Source organism: Orbilia oligospora (genome assembly GCF_000225545.1).
Source record: "Orbilia oligospora ATCC 24927 unplaced genomic scaffold scaffold00007, whole genome shotgun sequence".
Taxonomy (NCBI): Eukaryota; Fungi; Ascomycota; class Orbiliomycetes; order Orbiliales; family Orbiliaceae; genus Orbilia; species Orbilia oligospora.
The window spans coordinates 1,764,872-1,787,015 of record NW_011645564.1 but is presented as its reverse complement, the minus strand read 5'-3'; the positions used below and the strand labels follow the sequence as shown (position 1 = coordinate 1,787,015).

The following is a 22,144-nucleotide window of genomic DNA, read 5'->3' as shown; positions in this document are numbered from 1 at the left end:
TTTGATTATCTCAGGTTCATATATTCAAATCAATGAATTAAGCATTTAACCTAGTTCTATGTAGGCTTAGAGCAACCTTGTGCTAGGCGTGGAGATCAGTAAATTCTTGTAGCAAACGGTCAGACCGCTTGTTGAACTGTGTACCTATGAGGTATATCGAATTCTAGCTATAATATATAGCAAGTACTACACTCGCATCTAGACTGGATTGGTTGATATCTGCATAGTTATCACGCAGAAAATCGGGAAAAGACAAGTAAGCGGGGTATCAAGATGCAATAGTTGTGATTTGGTAGATAAACCGGTATCAGACAAAGCCTCCGTATGCAGAAAATTGACGCTCAATAATGCACACCCTATCCTCGAACCTGAGGTCTCTGACGTGACCTACAAATATACATCATTGGGGATGCGCGCTGAAAACTAAAAAGAGTTTGAACAAGATAATGCAATGATCGTATGAGTAATAAGACATTTTTACAAGAATAGGAAAATTATGTCGATGAGGGCCGGAGAAAATGAGGAGACAAACGCCTGAGGTGAGCGGAATTTCAATGTTCGTTTTTTGGTAGAGATGATGCTGTTTTTTTTGCGAGACAAAGGAAGTAAAGATAAACAATTGCCGAATGGGTTTTCGCAGAGTGAAGAAGTTAGAAGAAATATGGTGTCTGATCAGATTGAAGGAAATAGACATTAAAGGAAACTTTGCGGAAACAGATATGCTACTTTTTATGCTATGATGTACATTACCCATGAAGACTCTGACGAAACAAAGATGAAGATGAAGATGAAGATTAAGATGAAGAAAAGAAAAAGAAGAAGAAGAAGAAGAATAAGGAAAAGAGAGGTGGTGGTGATGTGGGAGGAGAGTCGTATATGTAGACTAGAACTGGAGGGCTGACATTGCCCTATCGATGTTATCTTCAGCCACCATGACTGTGCCAGCCCGGGCCGTACTAAGGTACGACATTTCGACTGGATCGGCTCGCTCCAAGAATCCACCAGTATCTCCACACAGACGGCCTGCAACACCACATACTATACCAGTTGATTCAACTGGTAAGTCTCGGAGGTCCAGGACAATCGGAATTAGAATTTCGTGCTTATTGCCCAATAAAGTATCTTCGGGGCCGAAAAGTCGGAGCATATGCCTTTCTAGGAGAAAAGATGGTGGCTCTGTATCTGTTAGGGTAACAGACAGGAAATCCGGTTTATTAATCAAACATTGCACAAGCCCAAGATGCATTGTTTCGTCAGGTGTCAGACTGGTACTCCGACGGCCTGCGCAGAGGAGAAGCTCGGAGCCTCGACTAACTTGTGGACTTATATTGTGCTGCTTGAGCGAGTTAAATGTACGCTCCTGAAGTTCTGGGATGGTGATGGATGGTGGAGGGGTAGGCGGTTGTGATTCGCTTGGAGCACGGTGATGGGTGACATAGGCGTCGATATGCTTCTCAAATGCAAATCCTCGTCGTTGGAGAGCCTTTGTTACATTAGAACGATTACGGGCTGGGACGAGGATATAATCTGAAAAGTATGTTGTTATGAAGAAAATCGATCTGGGAAGGGGTTAGTGACTATTCTAGCGGTCAGCATGATCGATTTTAGTAACTTACACTCCAGCCATGGCTAATGGGCTAGTCAATTCGAGAACTCTTTGGCCTGCGTCGAATCCTTCCCCGTCAACTTGGATGACTACATAATCGTCCTCAGATATTACGACGGTTTCTCTGCGTTCTGGCTCCAAGGCATCCAGTAGAGGTTGAAATAATTCCTGGGCGGTATCATGTGCACATACAATAGAGCACTCGACCGGTGTTATCGAAACGTTGACGAATACTTGTCCAACATCCGAACTTCCGTTACTCGGTTGATACCCACTCTCTGTCATCGAGTAATACCTATCCTCTTCGTCGACGGCCGGCAGGTGTCCATTTTCGTCTTTCCTTGAATCCTGAGGAGGCAGCACTAGTTTCAAAATCGGTTGCAAGAAGTGCGGATATAATTCGCGTGGGATGTGAATAAGGCTAAGTCGACAATCCTGTGAGAACCGCACAGTAGTTCGTAAGCTATCCGTACTGTCGCTGACACTGGAAAAGGTGGAATTGACGCTGCCGTTCATACGCTTTGCTCTCCATTCAACATCCGAAGATGTGGTGGATCCTGCGCCTGCAGAAATGGAGTTGAAGGAGGACGGAGAAGCGGGTGGAGTGGTTTCATAGATGGTCCCATGAACGGATCTTAACGAGAGCTTTCGGAGGGACATGGGAGGTCTACTCATTGGGATGGGTTGAGAGCCTCCATCGTTTGAGGAACCGGACATGCTGCCCCTGTCGCTTCGTGAACTCCATTGGTATAATTCAGACAGACGATTTGGGGAAGAAGAAGAAGGCATATTATAACGGTAGGATGATGGTTTTTTTTTGTTTTTTTGCCTTCTAAAGAAGTGAAGTTTTCGAAAGATGAAGATGAAATATAGGAATGAAAAGTAAAGTAAAACAAAATAAAATAAAATAAAATAAAATAGAACGGGGCTGATTGAGGAAAGCAGGCGTAAGTGGGGGTAAAAGGATCAAGGACAAGGACAAGGACAAGGACAAGGACAGTATAGTATAGTATAGTATACTACGTATAGTCCGTGCAGGGGAGAAGAACCCAAGACGGGATCAAGGAAGGGTAATATATGTCAAGTATAGAAGAGTGGAGTATGGGGAAGCAATCGGACAAATCAAAGCAGTGGCCTACTAACAAAGAACCGGATCGACATATTCAAACCAATACGCCGATACCACTGGCTCGCGCGCTACCGCCTTGCACAAAAAGTCAAAGAGATCCGAAGGCAAATAAAGAGGGTTATTGATATTGTTTTTTTTTTTTATTTTTAAAAAAGAACAATTTGTGGTGTTTGCTGTCAGAGATTTGAAAAAGAGATATCAATGCAATGCAATGGGGGGTCGAATCGAGTGGAGTGGAGAACGTGTTGACCTCGTTGGAAAGGATGTTCCCGTTCGCTAAACAGCCAAACAGCGTAACAGCCAGCGACAGCTCAGGCAAAGAAAGCTAACCGCTTCTCAGCCCAGCTTTCGACCGTTCTGTTCTGTTCTAACTCTCAGAATTCGAACTAGCAGGCTACCCCGTCGATTTACCCCGTTTATCTCACTATGATGCAGCAAAGTAACACCCTCTTCTAAGACTCTTCGGATCTTTCCACTCAGTGAGACGGCGGACGGAAAGCGGCCAGTATAATCTCGGCGTTCTGGGATGCCCGTCCGATAATAAGAAATTCCGTTCAACAGGGTACTTGGCTTGGTTTCGAAAGTGTCTTCCCCACGAAATGCAAGAAGTCAGCAAAAGATCAACAACAGAACGAAACAGAAAGGATGTTTGTTCGTGCAGGAAGAAATAATAATAAAAAATAAACGATAAATGGGGAAGAAGAAAAATCTGGGGAAAGGATGGGAAGGTATAATCAGGAAGAATTACTTAATCGAATTTTGCAAGACTCGTTCCTTTACGATTGGGTCACCACAGAGGGAGGGAAAAAAAAAAAGAGACTCTGCTGTTTTTGGGGGTCTCTTATGGTCGGTCAGTCTTGATCTGGGGAAAAGGTTGTCAGAAGATCATTGGCTTTTTGGCGCTAAAACGAACGAGCGTATGTTAATGGTCTTTCCTATCCTTAGTCTCAACGAAGGCCATGTGTCTGTGGGTATCCTGCTGCAGAGACATCATGCAGGCCAACCGGCTTCGATAGTCGAAGCAGCTCCTTGTAGCCTAGCCCAGGCTCGTGAGAGGGAAAACGGGTCTTGTCTGTTTTTGGGGAACAGTTGGATGGCAATGCAATGGACATCCCACACCCTTTCGTTTCGTTCAGGTTCTGAACGTTGAAAAACGAACAGCCATGTCCAGCTGTTCTCCGCCTTTTCCATTTGGGAAAGGTGGGGAAATCTCAGAAGCACGGCACCGAAGACGACTGGAATCTTGGATCGCACAAGGGAGAGAAAAGAAAAGAAGAAAAGAAGAAAAGAAAAGAAAAGAATAATATAAGGATGTTGTCGTAACGAGGGCTGTCCACCGGACAGAATTGGGGGTGTCTTTTACCAGCAGCGTGGTTGAAAAGTAACCTGGCGCAGCCCTTTTTTGTCAAGATACGTCTGTGCTTCTGGGCGTTACTTTAACCCCGGCCAGCTGGGTCCTTTTCGTATCGAAAGAGAACAAAAAAATATACCCCGAAATTCTGCAGTACGAGGGTTCGAACCAAAAAGGTAGAAACGTCAGGCATGGAAAATGCATAGATAAAACTATGATGATCATGATGGTGATGATAGTTCGACTTCCATCAAACGTTGCAAACGGCCCTGAAACCCTCATCTTTGCAACATTCAAGTTTCTCTTGCGGATATGCACGAGATATGCAGGTCCTGTTGGTGTCACTTCTTGTTCTCAAATGCCAACCAACACTGACGGCTCACGGCTCACCGACTTTGCGAGCGGAAACGTATGTACGAAGTACACTGTGGAGAAATCAAAGAAAACACGAGGGAGAAAGGGAAACAAATGTGTCGAAAGTGCATGTGCCATGGATTAAATAAATTAGGGTTGTATCTGCATATCAAGTTGACTTGTATACGTACCAGGAAGTTCCCACTGGCCACCACACGTACGTCCGAAGCTGATGTTGTGTATGTAAGGTATGTATGAATTGATCTGATCAATTTTGAACATGCGAGTCTCTCATCAATTGAAGAGCAGGGCAAGATATACTGAAAAATTGTATGACTCTTCCGTTCGCAAGCGCTCCGAGCTCGCATGTTGCGGAATTTGATAGCATTTTATTCCTTTATCAAGACTTTTTTTTCCTTCGCAGGCCAACTAACCTCCAGGGACTAACCTAAGCGATAACCTTGATAACAAGTCTTTGATAAGCTTCTCGCAAACTAAAAAATTCCATCCGAAGAAATTTGTTTTAGCACCAGAAAGGCGCTAAAGACACCTTGCCTTCCGTATTCATGGAGCGGGCTTCACGGGTAGCCATTCTATGGGCCATCCAAGCTATCATCAGTAGCCAAGTATGGCGGTGAACGGGTATTCTCGCTTCAATTCGTGGGGGCACAGAGAACCTCGCCGGGTCGAGAAGCTCGAGCTAAGTGGACAAGCACGTTGGGATAACATTTCATGCCTCAAAATACCCCATTTTATTGCATCGTCGACAAATTCGGTACTTTTGCTTATGGGTAAATAAGATCCATGTGGGCAAAACTGCGACTCGGATATTGGCCGGGGTGCACATTTAATGGCTTGCGAAACGAAGTGCCCCGAAGTGGGGGCCTTCGCATTTCCTGTGGGTGTTCTCCACAACTGTACAGCTTCGATCACAAGTGACTTGCATCCCTTCGCACAGCCCTTCGAAATCAGATCCCCTTAAGTGCGCCCTTTTCTCTTCCAACTGCCAACTCCCGTGTCGGGATGAGCTTATAATTTTAACTAGCATGTGTCTTAGATCGTGCGAGCTGGGTTATGTGATGTGACGAAATGACATTCATCGAAGAGAGATTTGGTGTCGACATACTCTGATGAGATCTCTTGGGGATTTTGTGTGATTATCACGATAGAGCAGGGTGCTGATTGCGTACTTTTTTTTTTTTTTTTTTTAAACACCGTGCACCAGCGTACCAGCTGGACTGGTACCTAGGTTTTTCACCTTCCTGCTGTATCCTGGTTTCATCAAAGCTAAAGCCCACGCTAACTAGTAACGAGTTGGGGTGTCCATTGTCGATACGCTGAGTTTCAGGCGATAATTCGAGAAGTTCTTTTTGTTGCCGAACGCCGAATAGCTTAGCGCAAAAACTTGTGGCTTAAATTCGTATGTTTTTTTTTTCTTTGGTGAGAGAATTTGATATCAATATTGGTACAATATTATATCGCGATATCCCATGTTCCTATTATGGACATCGACCCTTGAGAACGGCAACCTAGCTTAGCCGTCAAAGAACTTCCCTCGAATATCCGTAGGTATACGTGGGGGCGGGTATCCCGCCCTATTCTGTGGAGCTTATTTCTTTATGTTGTTGGCTTGCGTATGATATTCCTTTCTCCCCTGTGGTCCCTTCGTATGCGGTGCACGGCTGCAGTTGCTACAGTATAGCGTGGCCATGAATTCGAATAAGAGATGTAGTGCTAAGATAGTTTGAGAAGGTCATATGATCTCTAATGTGACATTCCGTATCTATTGTCGGGATTCGCCCCGATTGATAATGCAGATAAAAAAACACCGTAAAGCTTGTTCATGCAAAAGCCATTGACCAATTTTCCGAGACTAACTGCGGAGCACTCTGCGCTGGCGCTAAAGCCCTAACCTGACATTACGCATCTGGCCCAATATAATATAAACAAGACTACACCTAGCCATGGTTGACATTTCGAGGTTACACAGTCGAGCTGTTGGGTGAAATTCAACCAGCCAAGACACACGAGCTTAATCAACGAGAGTTTTTTTTTTTTTCAACATCAAAGAATTCAATTGGCTATTGGAACCGTATTCTTTTTGACAATTCTTTGGCTCCGAAATCGCCCGACCGACTGCGAATATATGCACGTAGCTATGTGGTTTTCTGCACGTTTATGGTAAATTGCTAATATTGTGCAGCAGATGCACCAGGTCGAACAGTAATGAGCGCCCTTACAGACAAATAGACGTATAACACGATTGCATTTACGAAATTCCCTAGGATAAGATGTTAGAAGAAGAAAATTTACGCGCCGATTTTGGGGATCCGGCATTACTTCCTACTTTGCGGAGTTCTCCAGAGGCTATATCTAGAAAAGCTTAGAATATAGGCACTCCGATTTCTATGCTGTTTCAGTTGTGCCTAGCGCACAGGCTCTTTTTTTTTTTCGAGGAGCTCATGGTGAATACCTCATGCATTTCGGTCGCACAACGCTATCTTGACGTCATGAGAATAGTTTGAAGGTAAGTAGGAATTCCTCGTCGTTTCCAATATATAAATCGCCAAGAATAAGATAGCTAGGGGGGGTTATCCTGGCTAGCTGGATATATTTTGAAATGGTAGAATCAGGTATTTAACTGGTTTAACTGGTCGCATGAGACCGACAAAATTTGGACACGGACGTTGAATTTCCATCGGGATGGTGGGTTACACAAGAATGCGGAGAGTGCGACATCAGGTCAAAGAGCGAGGAGTAGGCTGGAGGGGAGATCCTGGTACGGGGCTCTTTGTAGGCAGCTGTTATATCTGGAACCTCAAAGTTTTCGAATGTAGGATGAAAGACAGGGGCTTGAGTTCATGACATACTTCATATCGCCCTTGATCAATTGAAGGGATATACCATCCATGACAGCAAGGTTTATGGGGCCAAGAGGCCTATGATAGCCAATCTTCAGCATATTCTAATCTCGTATACATCATGTACCAGTGTTAGCTTTAAGAAGCTTAGATACGATGGTGCCCGAAAAAAGATTCAGCCAGAAACGAGAGAAGGATGCCACCCATTGCCAAAATCAGATACCACAGCCCACGTGAGAGCTGCTGCTAGCCATGCCGGACAGGCTTTGGATCTCGCTTCGCCGTAAAAGGCAATTCGCCACAACAGGTAAGGATGATGGGATGTTCAAAATGCAACATATTGTTTGTGTTGTGGATGACGGCTTTATGTAGCCTCGTAACCTCAATATTGGGGTTTTAAGGGTTTAAAACTGCTGGGTAAGAAGACAGTTACTATAGTAGAGAATTGTCTTTAAATAAAATAGACGAACATAGGCTTCTTAGCCTCAGTGTTTTCGGATGTCAGACGGGTAAGACTCGACTAAATTTGTACTTCTGTCTATGGCAACACGCGTGACTCGTAGAATAGTTTCTTGAAGGCTGATGTTGTAGTGTAGTGTAATGGAGGCGTATTGGGTGTTGTATGTGAAAGCGAAAGGGACTATTTGAGAAAAAGTCAGTGTTTGAATTATTTCTATACGATATGATTGTCTAGGTATCCGAGAGAAGATTGGATGCCCTGTTTCGGTAAGATATCTGTCACCTGTTGCTAGGCGTAGAGTCCACGGCACGGGACTATCAGAAGGAGGGGATGAGATAGGCTCAATTGGCGAACTTGAGGGCCTGGCAGTAGTCTCTGGACTACTCTGTCGATACAAGGAGATAGCGTGGATGAATAGGATGTGTTGCACATTGACGGGACTGGGGTTGTCGAGGGGAAGGGGGTTAGAGGGGGGGGGGGGGGGAGGTTGTCTGAATGGAGTGTGTTGAGGAAGACCGTCTGTAGCTCAATCAATATTCTTTATTTTAATTATTTCATAAATCAATCTAGCTAACATCCAATCGCCATTCTCTCATCCGTCCCCTTCATCTCCGTTTCCCTAACATCATACACCCCTAAGCTAACTCGTACTCTCCCATTCATCGTCTTGCTATTCCCCATCGCAACCTACACTCCATCTCATCTCTTCCTTCTTGATCCCGTTCTTCTTTTCCTCAGATCAGATCAGATCAGAGCAGATCCCATCCTAACCTTCCTCCCATCGACAACAACCATCGACAACTTCATCAAACAAAAGCTAATTGACGTTCCGTCACCAAGTTCCTCCCTGACAATCCCTCGAGGTCTAAATCCCCCTTCTCCCCTTCTCCCCGTCTCTCCTTCTGCTCTAGCAACGTATTCCTTGTATCATCGTCATTTCCAACGGTCCTGCTGACTTCTTCTTCGTTGCTTCAGCTTCTCTCGATTCATCTCAACTACGTAACTCTGACAATCAACAAAAACACTCGTAAGTTCTTCATGGCTAAGCTACATCCCTAGCTACTTAGCTGCGTCACCATTGTCCCTCTCACCCATCTACCCACCTACCTGCTTGCTTGCCTGGTTGTATTCCTCTGTTGTTTCTTCCGTCATCTTTTTCCGCTTCTTTCTTCTGCCTCTCCTTCCTCTTCCTTTCTTCTCGCGACCCATCTCTGTTCGTTTCACCAGGTTGCTTCACCAGGTTGCTTCATCAGGTTGCTGCTCGTGGCCTCTTTGGAACTCTCCTGGTGTTGCTTCTATCGTTGTAACGTCTTTTTGTAATTCTTGACCACGAGCAATCATCGCCGAGGTCTAGATATCTACACCAGACGCGAAGATAGTTCAAACCAATCCCCTTCAACCCATCCTTTCTCCACCCATATTGTCATCTCAAGTCTTCGTCCATCATAATCAACGTCTCTAACAAAGGCAGTAGATATTGTTAAGCTCGCAGCTCGCATTTCGACCTTCAAGATGCAGCAACAATCCAACGAAGGACTTCCACCCAAACCAATGGGAGGGAGAAGATTCCCTGATCGTGAGCCGCAGAACGAGCGACTCATGATCCACATCGCAGGCATTCCTCCAATGATGCCCGAGGATGTCGTCAAGCAAGCTGCCACGCAGTTTGGTAAGTATTCCCTTTCGGTTTCTCGGTGACTATCCTTTATTACAACAATGTCGTTCTAATCGTCCTCTATTTAGGCCCTGTCAAGGAGTTTTTTAAGGTCAACAGGCACCACGAAAAGGCCTATGAATACGCTCCGTGCTTCGGGTTCTTAACATTTGAACACGAAGATTCCGTTGCCCGTGCCCTAGATGCAGGGTGGATGTTCGTTGGTGATACTCGATTGTAAGTATAAGTATCGGATCTAATCGAAGTCCGTGTATGTATAGCCGGTATATCTACTAATATTGCTTTTAGGAGTCTCAACGCTCGTCGCCCAAGAGAGCATCGAAACCAAGGGCCACCCCGCACTAGTGGTGACTTTCGTGCTGGTATTCCAAATGGCCCTGGAGCTCTCCCAGATCGTCCTCCATCTGTTCGCGGTCAGGCTCAGGGACCAATGCACAATAGAAAGCAATCGAACGGTTCTCAGTTCGAGAACAAAGGTCCTTTCCCTGGCCCCAATCGAGGTACTCGTGCGTCGAGTTCAACTTGCACAATCTACGGTCTTCCGGAAACCTTCCAAGTCCAGGACTTGATGGAGCGTGGAAGTTCCTTTGGACGCGTTATCAATGCTCATATCTTTGAGTATAAGGATCGTGACGGTCGTCGTTTTGGGACCATCAATTTTGACTCTTCTAGTGTTGCTGAAGAGGTATTGAACCCCCCTCCCCCCACGGTTCTCTAATAATTAAGAATCAACGGCTGATAGAAGATGTTAGTTTCACAACAAGGAAAACGGTCAAGTCTGGAACGGGTGTGCCGTCAAGATTACCTTTGAGCCATTCAACGTGGCTCGTCGCAATAACGCTCCACCGTTCCGCCCAACAAATCCTGGCCCTCAAAACTTCCATCGTCATGAGCAGCGCCCTTTCGAAGGGCCCAAACGTTTCCCTAATGGAAACAGAGGTGGCCGGTATCCACCTAACAATGGTATGGGACGCTTTAACCAGCGTGGGCAATTTCAGCATCATGGCAACGGCTATCAGCCTCAGTTTCAAGGACAAATCCACCAGAACTATCCACCCGAGCAACAGTTCTATGATCCTCAAATGATGGCTTATCCTCAGCCATTCCAACCACAATACCCTCAAGCTGTGAATCATCATATGGTTGGTCAGGCTCATTATGGCTCTGGGGTTGTATCTCCACCCTTGCCATACGGGCAACAAATGCCTGCTCATGGAATCCAAGGGCAATATCATTCGCCCCCACTTGTTAACCAAGCTGGGATGCATCCCATGCACGGAGGCCACATCTCCTACCCTGGTGGCCATGAATATCCTCATCGCTTCGATGCACAAAGGAACATCATTGTGGGCGACTCCCCAAATAGTAAGCATAGTTCAGCTTCTAATGACACCGCGAGTGTTTTCAAAATTTCGGGCGAAACTTCCATGACAATTCCTACTAGCCACTCCGATATCCATGGAAGGCCCCTCATCATCTCATCTGGCCACTATCGCCAGGCCGGATACCAATATGCGGGCCATATCTCTGAGAATGTTCATCCGTTGAACATTCATCATGCGCACCAGGCCCAACACTTCCAAGCTGTCGGGATAGCCCCAGCTGAACCACCCACGTTGCCCGTGACGGTACCAGAGACTAAGAATCCCGAGGATCCGTCGAACATCTTCATCAAAAACATCGATGATGATGTTATCTCCAAACCAGAGCATCTCGAGGAGTACTGCAAAAAGTTCGGCGAGGTTGTCTCTATTTCTTTGCCAGCCTACTCCAACGGTCTTATTAAAGGATTCGGGTTTGTGAAGTTTACGACACCAGAAGCCGCCTTGAAGGCGAAGGAGGAGCTTAATCTCCAAATTGTTGGCCGTAAGCGCCTTTTTGTGTCCTTCGCAGAGACTAGTGACCACCGTCATTCTCGTCTCGCAAAGTTTTACGACCAAGGGAGCACTGAGCAAAGCGAAAAATCCCCACCAGATCCACTCATACAGAAGATGAGTGACAGAGCCAAAACCCCAGAAAAGGCGGTTCAACGTGAAGAAAGAATAAACGATAAGCCATCCGTGCCTCAGACAGACGGCGACGCTACGATCGACACCCCGGTTGAAAAGTCGGCGGATGGAAATGTCAAGGTAGGTTGCGTACCCCCCAAAATACAACAATTAGGTAAAGCTAACGACGTCTAGCAACCCGAGGCTGCAAAGGACGCACCTGCTTTGGAGAGGGTTGAGAATCATTCGGTCGAGACTGTTATTCCCCTTGAAAAAACTGCAGAAGTTCAATCCCTAAAGCAATCGCCTCTTGAAGTTACTGCTATAACTTCCCAGAAAGAAAAGGATAAGGTTGAGGTAAGCCACTGGCGAGTTTAGAGAATTTAGAGAATCCAATCCTTGCTAACAACTTGAAAACCGTACAGGACGCAAAGAAGGCCGATCCAGAAGAAGTAAGCAGCGCTACCATTGACCCCAATGAGCTCCGAGAAATTCTGGTAAGTTAATTGCTAAGCCCCTAAGTTTTGTTCATGGCTAATTTTGGAACATAGGAGGCGGAAATGAATGGATCAAGAGGCAAGTCTATTGGCCGAAGACTCACCCCAGAAGAAGCCATGAAACTTGTATGTTTTCCAATATATATCTCTTTGTTATCGACTTAGTCTAACTTCTCCAAGGACCCCGCCATCGTCTCTGTCGAGAGGCCAGAGAATGCCGTCACTTCAAATGGCTCCCCAACTGCTCCAACTGCGACTATTCAACTTAAGGAGACGAAGGTAAGCTCCCATAATAGCGGACAATCAAAAAATTAGTACGGAGAGCTAACACAGTCATCAGGATGACCGACTAAAGCTTGTTTTGAAAGGTCTGCAGACAAGTGATTCTAACGGCGCCGATTCCAACAATACTGTACAGCGTGGTCCTCCAGACTGTCGTCAGTCTCCGATCCCTGCGCGTAGGCGATTGAGTGATAGCGAGAGAAAAGTAATTGGCGACGGTATCCTTGAAGCCCTCAAGGCCAATGAAAAAAAATCAGACGACGAAAAAGAAGGTCTCGCTCGATCAGACACCCGGAACTCGACTAGTTCTTCGGGCTCTCGTGTCAGCCAGGAGGAATTCTCTGAGGCTCTGAAGGAGAAGTTTGGCCCAAAAATCCCTTCGACTATCCGAGCTACAGAAGTTATGGAAGCCGTTGATAAGTATGTCGAGTCTCGCAATAGCACTCGCGAGCCATCCCCGACAACCAAGAACGAGGAAACTGCAACAAAACAGGGCGATCAAAACACCGAGGCTGAAGCGAGCAATATTGTTGCTCCTGCACCGTCACGAAAGGTATCAATTATAGATATCACACCCTCTGATATGAATGAAAACAAGCCAGCATTAGCTGAGGATCAAAAGACTCAGGCTGAAGAGAGCAAAGAAATCACGACAATATCCGAGGAGCCTCAAGATCTGCAAGAAGCTATTCCCAAGGATGAGGCCAAAGAAGAAGCTAAAGAAGCTTCCCACCCAGCTCAAGTGCAGCCGCCTCATTTGGCTGATACTTCTGTGGAAACTCCCAATGATGTCCCAAAAGTTACGCCGACTGATATCTCAGCCCCAACTCATGCAGAGGTACTCACTATCTCAATGTGCCCGCCCCTCGAGGCCATACAAAATACACCAATCAACACAGTCCAGAGCATTCCAGTTCTGGATACTGATGACCAAAGTGCTTACTATGGCGACAATGCGAGCAGTCGACGAAGTGGGCCGAGCCAGCAGTCAAAGAATCCTTATAGCGGCCCCCCTAAGCATCCCCGCAACTACGCTGGAAACCAGGGCATTGCTGACCCAGCCCAGCGACAGGGTCATAGCAGTGGAGGGATGACTTCCCCACCTCACTCAAAATATCCCCGTGGCGCAGAACACGCCCAAGGATTCCACGGCCACTACAATGAGCAATACAACCCACAGGTTGTTCCAAATTTTAGTTCCCATTCACCACCAGGGCTGCACCCTCCCACGATGATCTGTGAAGACCCATGTCCACAACCACAGTGTCAACCAGGTTTTGCACCGTTCGCCCCAATCCCTGATATGTCCCATCTATTTCAGGGTCACATCAGTACGCGTATGCAACAAATGGGACAGATGCCCTTTTACGACCCAGCAATGTATAACGGCCAATACGGGTACCCTGGGGATAACAACGGGTACCCTCCTCAGTTTTTTGGAGGTGGCCCAACTGGCATGTATCCTCACCCACCTCAATGGGCTAACACCGGTAACAACGGCCCGAGCATGGGCCCCCATCCGCAAGGAGGATTTATGTATCCCCCACCACACCGTTATTCGCCCCCGCAAGGGCATCACCACCAACCCGCTTCGCCTCCCCGTTTAAACCACATGGACCAGTCTCATCCAAATCGCGGGTTCCAGGAATATGCCCAACACCCGCAGATGCAGCAACAATTCGGAGGGCCAATGTTTCAAGATCAAGGGATGCAAGGTGGTCCACTACCACCACAGTTCCACGCGCAGGGACAATTTCGCCCACCACATGGGGGCGTTCCTTCTTTTTAGGCCGAGAAATGTCTCTTCTTCCTCCCTTGGCCAACAAATCTCCAACTAAGTCGAGGAGATGCTAGGAATGACAATGATCAAAGAGAGATTTCAACACGGCAGCCATAAAAATGGAAGACAAAAGCAATAATAATCAATATTTCTTAGTCTGTTCCTGGGCTCCCTGGAACAGGCTTAGATTCGTGCGAATTTGCTTTTACTATGAATTATGCGGTATGTTCTTCGGAGTACTGGCGCATATCGCGGCGGTTCAACATGAAAAATATAACGGCGTTATGATCAGTGTTTTTACTGCGTTTCCTTTTCTTTTTCCTTATTACTATTTTCTTTTTCTTTTTCTTCTTTTAAGCGTGGGCATATCCGGTGTTCATGGTGTGGGGAAGCATAATAAAGAGGCGTTTGTTTAGGAACGATTCTTCTGCTGACAGGATATGGATTCATGTATAACACCATGTCTTGTCAGTGATCGAACCGTTTCCTTCCTTTTATATGTTGCATAGCGTGGCGGAGCATATTTCGGCGTTAAAAGAAGAGAACCTAGGGTGTGCTGTCGATATTTCCTTAAGCCTGTTATATCTTGCATGTATGTTTTCGAGGAGGGTAGCTTAGGACCCGTGAAGGGTGGAAGATGAATGCAAGATACTGTTATTTCATTATTAACACTGTGTTCTGTGATGTATGAGAAAGTATATGAGCGACTCGTAGGTATGCTGGCTGACCAAGCTAAGTAGGGGGGCGGTAGGTTTATAATTTATAAATTTGGATATATAATCACGAAATTTGGGCTTGTATTAATTGATGCATGTCATTTATAGATGATACTAGAAGACTAAATGGCATATCTATTAAATTATAAAGACGCTAGAAGTTTCGAAAGCTCATAAACTAGTGCCTAATCAATTCTGTCGGTGGTTCGGTTTCGCAAGAGGACTGGGTGAACAATGCATTGATGAGGCCTGGCTTACTATAGAATCCAACTAAAGGTGCTCTCGTGTCCAATGATATGTTGGGTTTAGCATGTGTATACCTCTATGGCTCGGTGTATATAAAATACTTGACATAAAGGACACTGAATACAGGTATTGCGATGCAGGCCCTCCCCCGAATTCAAAAACCAGAAATGTTATGCACGGAATGAAATGAAATGAACAGTACGCCTGAATTCGTTATCGAAAAATGCAACTGAAGGAACAAGAGAGAGAAAATGAAATGACCTTCCCTTGAGTGATGAATATGAATACCCCGAGTTTCGCCAAAAGCCAGAATAAGACGAGAGAAGAAAGAAAAAAAACACCCTCGATCCCAAAAATTAAATCAGAGGTCGATATATTAAAAAAACTTGGCTATCTATCGATATAACGTTTACTATTCTGTCCCTATAATAGTAAACTTTCTGCTAGGCCGTATGTTTCATGCGACTCCTCTAGAAGAAGTAAAAGAAAGTGTAGGGGGGGGGACATTTCAAACTTTAGACTCTCTGAGGTCCAGTTTGCTCCTGTAATGTCCCATACCCTCTAACACCTCCGGTGTTGACTCTGTGCGAGTAAACCCCCGGTGCATCCCGTTGTGGAATCACACCTGCAATAGCGGCTTCTTTACGTTCGTAATAGACGTATATTATGTAGAAAGCGTGTACATGACCGGGTAGGTAACCGAGGATTGTGAGGCAGATGTCTAAAGTATTGATCTGTTAGTAACAAGCTCGAAGCAGGTGGGGGGTGTATAAGGTATATAAATTATGTATAGGTTTTGAAGGGGGGGAGTTCTTACTGATTAAGAAATCTGCGCCACAGCCGGCAACAGCCCAAACACCGATTGGAGGGACTATGAAAGGAAAGATTAGTATCAGATAGAAACAAGTACTTCGTCGGCTTAGTCAGAGGGGTATTGGGTTTTTGTTTTTTGCTTACAGAGGATGGTGATGAGGATGAGGAAGACGGTAGAGATAACACCCATTTTGTCTAGTTTTTGTTCGTCGATCTGTGGTCGATAGGAAGATATTATGGTCTATAAGAGGTCTAAGCTAACTAAAGCGTAGTTTGTGATATGCTTGGTGCTTAACGATAGAAGTCTCGCAGAGTTAGAGAGAGAGAGAGAGAGGTAAAGATAAAGGTATGTTATGACGACGACAGAAGGGATGTTTTATATAAGCGATTCCTCTGCAAGCGCGGAAAGGAATGTGGGTTTCGACCTAAATTCTTCCGATTACGCGTTCTCTCTTCCCCAACCTCGATCTCTAATTAGACGCTATCGTCATACGGGCAAAAAGAAGAAGAAGAAGAAGGAACCCATTTGCCATTTTAAATTCTTCTGTTTTTTGCTTTCGGCGGCGCAGAAGTTAAGTTACAAGTCAGGCCCAGCCAGCTGACGTCACAAGGGCAGGCATCGCATGTGCATGGGATCCGGGGACCAGGGTGGAGCCCCACAACAGGCGAACTAATCGAATTAGGAATGATGGTGGCACAACAGTTCACATTTATACGGTCGTGTCTTGCATGACCAAAAATATCCAGAAACAGAATTCGCATGATATCTGTAACTTCTAAGTAATTATCTCAAAGCATTGGATGCATGGGCATATGGGTTCCAATTTGGTATAAAATGCCAGCCTACAAAATGCAACAACTTCAACAAATCTTCAGCTTCGAGGTAATTAAATTAATATTGTTGTGTGATAGTTCAAGAACAATATATTGGCCACTAGGAAGGCATCCCAAAGGCCTTACTATAGAGAAGTGAATTTAAGATTAAGACATGGAGCACTTCAATCTTTTCGAAAGCCACCTCAGGAAATTAAGTCGGTTTCCAATTGTCATTTCCTTTTTAATCAAAAGTATCCTTCAAACCCACGTATGATAGCACAAACAAATGAAAGAAAAGTACCACCTAGGCCCAATAAAAAAACAAGAAAACCCTTCGAAGGACAAATAAACTAACCCAATCCAAACTATAGTTACTAGTAGTTACTAAAGTGTTTGCTCACCGGAGACCACCTTACCCTTTTTATAGGTTGGGGTAAAGTCCTAGAGCTTCGCGATTACGAAGTCCAACTTTCTCCATCTCCAACGATTCGTCTTCCAATCTATCCTGAACATGCTCCCTATACAAGGTATGCAACCAGACGATAGCATGTGCCTCGTGTATCAAATTCTCGTACATCCGCCTCATCTCTTCTAAATCTTCATCAACATCCTCTCCGTGGTGTTTATATTTCGAACCCAGAGGACCCAGTCTTGGCCCTTTGCGTAAGTCCCGAATCACCTCCATTCGTCCTCTAGGGTCCTTTCTTAGATATTCAGCCCGGGCTCTTTGCTGCTCCAAGAAACTGCACCAGGTAACTCCTCCCCATGACTGAATTGAGGGTTCCTTTGGGTCCCATGGGAACAATCCATGCGTAGCAAAAGCCTTAGCATCTTCACTGACTTGGGATTGATAAATTTGGTTTTCGTATTCTTGAGCTTTTTCCATTACAAACCTGCTGTGTCGTCTGTCGAATCCGAGTTTATGGGAGCCCCAAATGAGTTGTAGTGGGTTTGGCGAGTATACCATCGGAGCGGCTGCTGGAGGGGCCGCGGGTTTTATTGGAAGAATCCCATATGAACGTGCAGTAAAAGTTTCCTGGAGATAGAATAGATGTGACCCCTCTGGCCTCTTCCCCATAAAGTATTGGGTGAATTCCACCGTAATATCGAGGCCGATGCACAAGTGACCTGATGGGTCCTTATGGGGTTTATAGTCGTCTGGTAAGATTCCGCTGAAGTAGAAATGCTTCTTATCCCATTCGAGCCAATGAAAATCTTGACCGATGGAAAAACGGGGCGTAACTGCCGTAGTGGAAAATAGAAAGTGAGGATGCCAAACAGTCGGCTTCACTATACATTCAACTCCACTGTCACCTTGTTTGATAGACCACTGAGTCCGAATATGTGGTGGAGAAATCTGGAGCTTGTACCGCCCATCTGTTGTTCTCTTACAGGTCAGGAAATAACCATGGCCGCTTTGATCATGTGTTAGATCAATAGTCGGCTTTTGTAGATCAGACCTAGATTTGAGTTCATACTGGGTGTCGATAAAGTGAAGAAGATCGAGGCCATACTCCAGCCGTAAAACATTAATGGTCTCTTCGTTCCACCATAGAACAGCCCTCATTTCCTCGAGAAGCGTGACAGGGGAGACGCAGACTTCCATCCACCCAGAAACAGTTGAGTTATTTCCCGCCAATACAATATCGTTGACAACAGCGAGAACGTTGCGGAGGGCTACGTAGAAAGCACAATAGATATCCCGAAGGATCTGGCTGTCGGTTGTATTACAGTTTTTCCACTGTTGTTTGAGTATGATTGGTTTATCGGAGATAGCAGGAGCGAACCACGCGTCCCAATCTTCTGGGGCCACCCAATCGAACTCGACAAAGCGTCTTTTATATACTTCGTGGAGCTGGGTGATATGGTACCATTGAGGAGCGCTATCAAAATTGATTGTTCCATGAAGTTTCAAGGCATCATGTTCTGTGAGAAATGGTATGGTTTCGGGGTCGGTTGCGGTATCTAGCTGGTAAGGAAACTCCTATAAAAGCTAGGTATTAGCTCTTTAAAGCTCCTGGTCTATCACAATTTTTTCTGTAAGGGGCTGGACTTACGGATTTTGTAGGGGGCTCAGGACTAACCCTAGGTTGTTCCTGTTCAAGGGACTGGCTTTCTAAAATCGCTGTAGGTATAAGTTTTTCTCTTCTAGCTTGATGGATTAGTTTATCCTTACCGAGCTCTGAATTTATAGGTTTTGCACCGAGAGAAATATCCGCATCAAGAGGAAGATCTAGGTCGTTGTGAATAGCCGGATCAAGGTGAGTATCTTCACCTTTGGGGGACCAAAACACAGGTACGCCATCACTGTCATCCTTTACTTCTTCAAGAATATTTTTCGCATATCGGAGAAACGAGTTCCCGTTCCAGGACCCATCGTCCGAGAGACCTTCATCCGAGAGATCATCATCATTCTGTAGGTCTAACTTCGGGGGAGGACTAGAAGAAAAATCTAGAGGGTCGATCTGCTTTGGTGATAGAGAATTTCTTCGATTTTCGTCCGCTATCTCAAATTCAAGCCGAGGGAGGGGATTCGAACCGGAAGGGTAGTCAAAATGTTCCAGCTGCCCTAGCCTCGTTGGCTCTTGCCGACTTTCGTCAACCTCCCAGTATGTATTCTTTATTTGCGATAGATTACTAGTATTTATAGTCCCGAGTGGAGACCTTGCTGGGGGTGGAGCGGTGGTGATATTAAGGAACAAAGTTGTTTGCCTAGCCTGCCTATCGGCCGTGGCTGCTGCAGCTCTCTGCTGTCTAGTTCCAAAAAAAGAAGAAGTAAGTAAACGCGTCTGTCACATGAATGGCGATATAAAAGGCACTGTACGTACTGTGTGTTTGGAGCCCGGACACGAGACGCTGTAGGGCTCTGTGACCTGGATCTATGGGCTGCTAGAGAGGATGGGGGTCTATAGATGATTGATTCTTTGGCCCCACTACCCTGCCTAGCGTTGGTGGTCTTATGGCTTCTAGGAGGAGAACTAAGAGGCTTCGTTCCCTTATCTTCATGTACGCTGAGAGAGGGTGTCGAGGCATAATTCTTGAGTCGATTTGATCCTTTCGTGCTTCCGCTTCCGCTTCTAGCGGTACTAGGTACAGTATCTGGAGTTTGTACAAGACCTCGAGGTCGCTCGCGCGGGGGTGGGGGTGTATTTTTAGTAACCATTACTTCGAGCTTATAATTATTAGGTAGCTAACTTGAAGCTTAAAGAAGAATGAAAAGAATATGTATCCGCTGATTATATAGTTCATCGCTTTGATGTATATATATAAAGTATAATGCATTAGAAAGGAACTGCTGAAAACTGTGTGATCCTACAGCAGATCATCAATCATAATCATGATCACACGCAGATGGATTGTTGCTATATTTGTGTTGCTTTTGTTGCAATTTTTGCCCACCAACAAAGGCCCGACTTTCCTAATTCCCCAGATCTATCCAAGCAACCAACCGCTCATCTTCGAACCTCTCTCATCTGCACGACTCCATCAAACTACCCAATATCAGCGACGATAATCCCATCGATCAGGCACATCGCCCAAACTTCCGACATGGCAGCTAGTCATGGCACTGCGATCGCGAAGGCGGCTTTGTCCGCCTCTCTTCTACGCGCAGACCCTACTCCCATTCCTGGCGATGAGATCGCGCGTCTCCACAGCCTCCTTGACAAATGCCTCACCATTTGCACGCCCGAGAATATCAAGGTACCGTTTCAAACGTGAACTCAGTCTTTCGTGGATGCAATCTTTCTATCCTACTCCCGAATGGCCGTCAAAACCCCTCCTCCTTCTGCTTCCTGGACGGCTCCAATATGGGACCCATTCAAAATTACAGATTCTATCTATAAATTGGAAAAGCTGTTTACTTATATTGATGGATCTTTTTTTGGATACATATATGAATAGACCTGCAAGCACTGGCTTCTAGAACACTTGGTTCAGTCGAGCCATAGAGTCACGGCATTTGGAAAATATCTGGTCGCCCTATCGTCCTCGTTGAAGTCACAGTCCGCCGATGGAATGACACCTAGCAGTCGAAGACGGCGGCTATACATCCTGTACCTGCTAAATGATACTATTCACCATACAACATTCTACTCAAGTCCCTCGGTGCCGTTCGGAAAGGGCGTCGAACAGTTCCTGAAGGATCTCTTCGGACTTGCTCAGGACCCGACCAGAAAAAAGCAGCGAGCGCGGTTGGAGAATCTCTTGTCAATATGGTCAACGAAAGGTTATTTCCCCGAGGATAAGATATCGAGCTGGAAAGATGAAATCGGCAAGTCATTCCTAGAATCGACAGAACCTCAAGAAGCAATTTCAGATAGCAAGGATGTCAAGTCAAAGGAACAACAGGTTTTGCTGCCGGCATTACACGGAGACCCGACAGCCCCGTACCATGATCTTCCAGCGACTACTATGCTACCGTTGATGCGCCCGAACTCGCCAACACCGATCAGCACCCGCTCAGTAAAGCCGATCGCGATGAAATCTGGACCTCCGTCGAAACAGCTATCAGAAGCAATGGATGTATTTATCAAGAGCGTCGATAAAATGTGGTACGGTGGAGATATGAGAGTGCTCTCAGACGTTGATGAATTGGGGATGGATATCATCAAGCCGTCGGATACACAAGACGAAGATTTCTTGGACGACCCTATGGATGCGAGAAATAAGGAGGAAGGATATTACGGCTGGTCACGGGGTTTTGCAATTCAGATGACGAAGAGACAGAAGGGGGAGCTTGGGAAACAGAAAGATGGCTCGAGGGAACGTGGGAGGGATAGAAGCTATAGCAGAAGTTTGAGCCGGACCAGAAGCAGGTCTAGGAGCAGAAACGACAGCCGAAGCAGGAGTAGGAGCAGGGATGGGCACAGCAGAAGCGAAAGCGGAAGCCGTAGCAGGTATCAAACCCGCTCGAGATCAAGGTCGAGGTCGAGATCTCGCTACCGGTCGTCAAGAAGACGGAGAAGAAGTTACTCACGCTCGTACACCCGCTCCCGAAGCCGCTCCCGATCTCACACAAGGCGAAGACTAAACTCTTCTGGTTCTTCCCTACCTTATTCGCCCAAGCTTGAAAACACGGTTCCTACGAAAGAAAAACATCAACTGCCTCCCCCGCCTCCACCCCCACATCCCCCACACCCCCCACAGCCAATACAACAGCCACATTTTGAGCAAGCGATGAATGTCCCGCCACAGTTCCCTTTCAATCAACAATTCCCGGTCGCAATGCCTATGCCACCAGAGATGGCACAGTTCTTTCAGTCGGCTATGCCTCAACCTATGGCCCCGCAACCCTGGGGTATGAATATGCAGCTCAACAAGATGCCGGCCCCGGGAACGCAAAATAACTTTAACCAATGGGGCAACCAGGGACAGGGGAACATGTATAACAATCAACCCCCGCCCCCGCCCCCACCAGGCGGGAATCATGGATATGGTAACCAGCAGTATGGCCGCGGAGGCTATCAAGGTCGTGGAGGGTGGAACAACAGAGGCGGGGGGTGGTAGTTTGTAAATTGAAATCTCACTGTATATACTTATGCATGCATGGTTCACATATTAGCGATATG

At 46.0% G+C, this 22,144-nt stretch overlaps 5 protein-coding genes across 5 annotated transcripts; 2 read left to right on the top strand and 3 right to left on the bottom strand.

Moving 5' to 3' along the window:
- Positions 1-883: 883 nt before the first annotated feature.
- Positions 884-2,323, bottom strand: AOL_s00007g504 (uncharacterized protein; the record flags this gene model as incomplete). The annotated part of the gene is made up of 2 exons (XM_011120405.1): positions 884-1,559; positions 1,617-2,323. The coding sequence occupies 2 exons, from the start codon at positions 2,321-2,323 to the stop codon at positions 884-886; spliced, it is 1,383 nt and encodes a 460-aa protein (XP_011118707.1).
- A 6,950-nt stretch (positions 2,324-9,273) lies between these two features.
- AOL_s00007g503 (uncharacterized protein) lies at positions 9,274-13,992 on the top strand (the record flags this gene model as incomplete). The annotated part of the gene is made up of 9 exons (XM_011120404.1): positions 9,274-9,430; positions 9,505-9,652; positions 9,725-10,121; positions 10,189-11,565; positions 11,620-11,781; positions 11,850-11,921; positions 11,976-12,047; positions 12,102-12,200; positions 12,262-13,992. 9 exons carry the CDS (start codon positions 9,274-9,276, stop codon positions 13,990-13,992), a joined length of 4,215 nt encoding a protein of 1,404 aa, XP_011118706.1.
- Positions 13,993-15,460: 1,468 nt separating this feature from the next.
- On the bottom strand, positions 15,461-15,948 carry AOL_s00007g502 (uncharacterized protein; the record flags this gene model as incomplete). The annotated part of the gene is made up of 3 exons (XM_011120403.1): positions 15,461-15,666; positions 15,763-15,816; positions 15,903-15,948. 3 exons carry the CDS (start codon positions 15,946-15,948, stop codon positions 15,461-15,463), a joined length of 306 nt encoding a protein of 101 aa, XP_011118705.1.
- Positions 15,949-16,995: 1,047 nt separating this feature from the next.
- On the bottom strand, positions 16,996-19,737 carry AOL_s00007g501 (uncharacterized protein; the record flags this gene model as incomplete). The annotated part of the gene is made up of 3 exons (XM_011120402.1): positions 16,996-18,558; positions 18,632-19,328; positions 19,403-19,737. The coding sequence occupies 3 exons, from the start codon at positions 19,735-19,737 to the stop codon at positions 16,996-16,998; spliced, it is 2,595 nt and encodes an 864-aa protein (XP_011118704.1).
- Positions 19,738-20,123: 386 nt separating this feature from the next.
- Positions 20,124-22,082, top strand: AOL_s00007g500 (uncharacterized protein; the record flags this gene model as incomplete). The annotated part of the gene is made up of 2 exons (XM_011120401.1): positions 20,124-20,276; positions 20,478-22,082. 2 exons carry the CDS (start codon positions 20,124-20,126, stop codon positions 22,080-22,082), a joined length of 1,758 nt encoding a protein of 585 aa, XP_011118703.1.
- Positions 22,083-22,144: the final 62 nt, after the last annotated feature.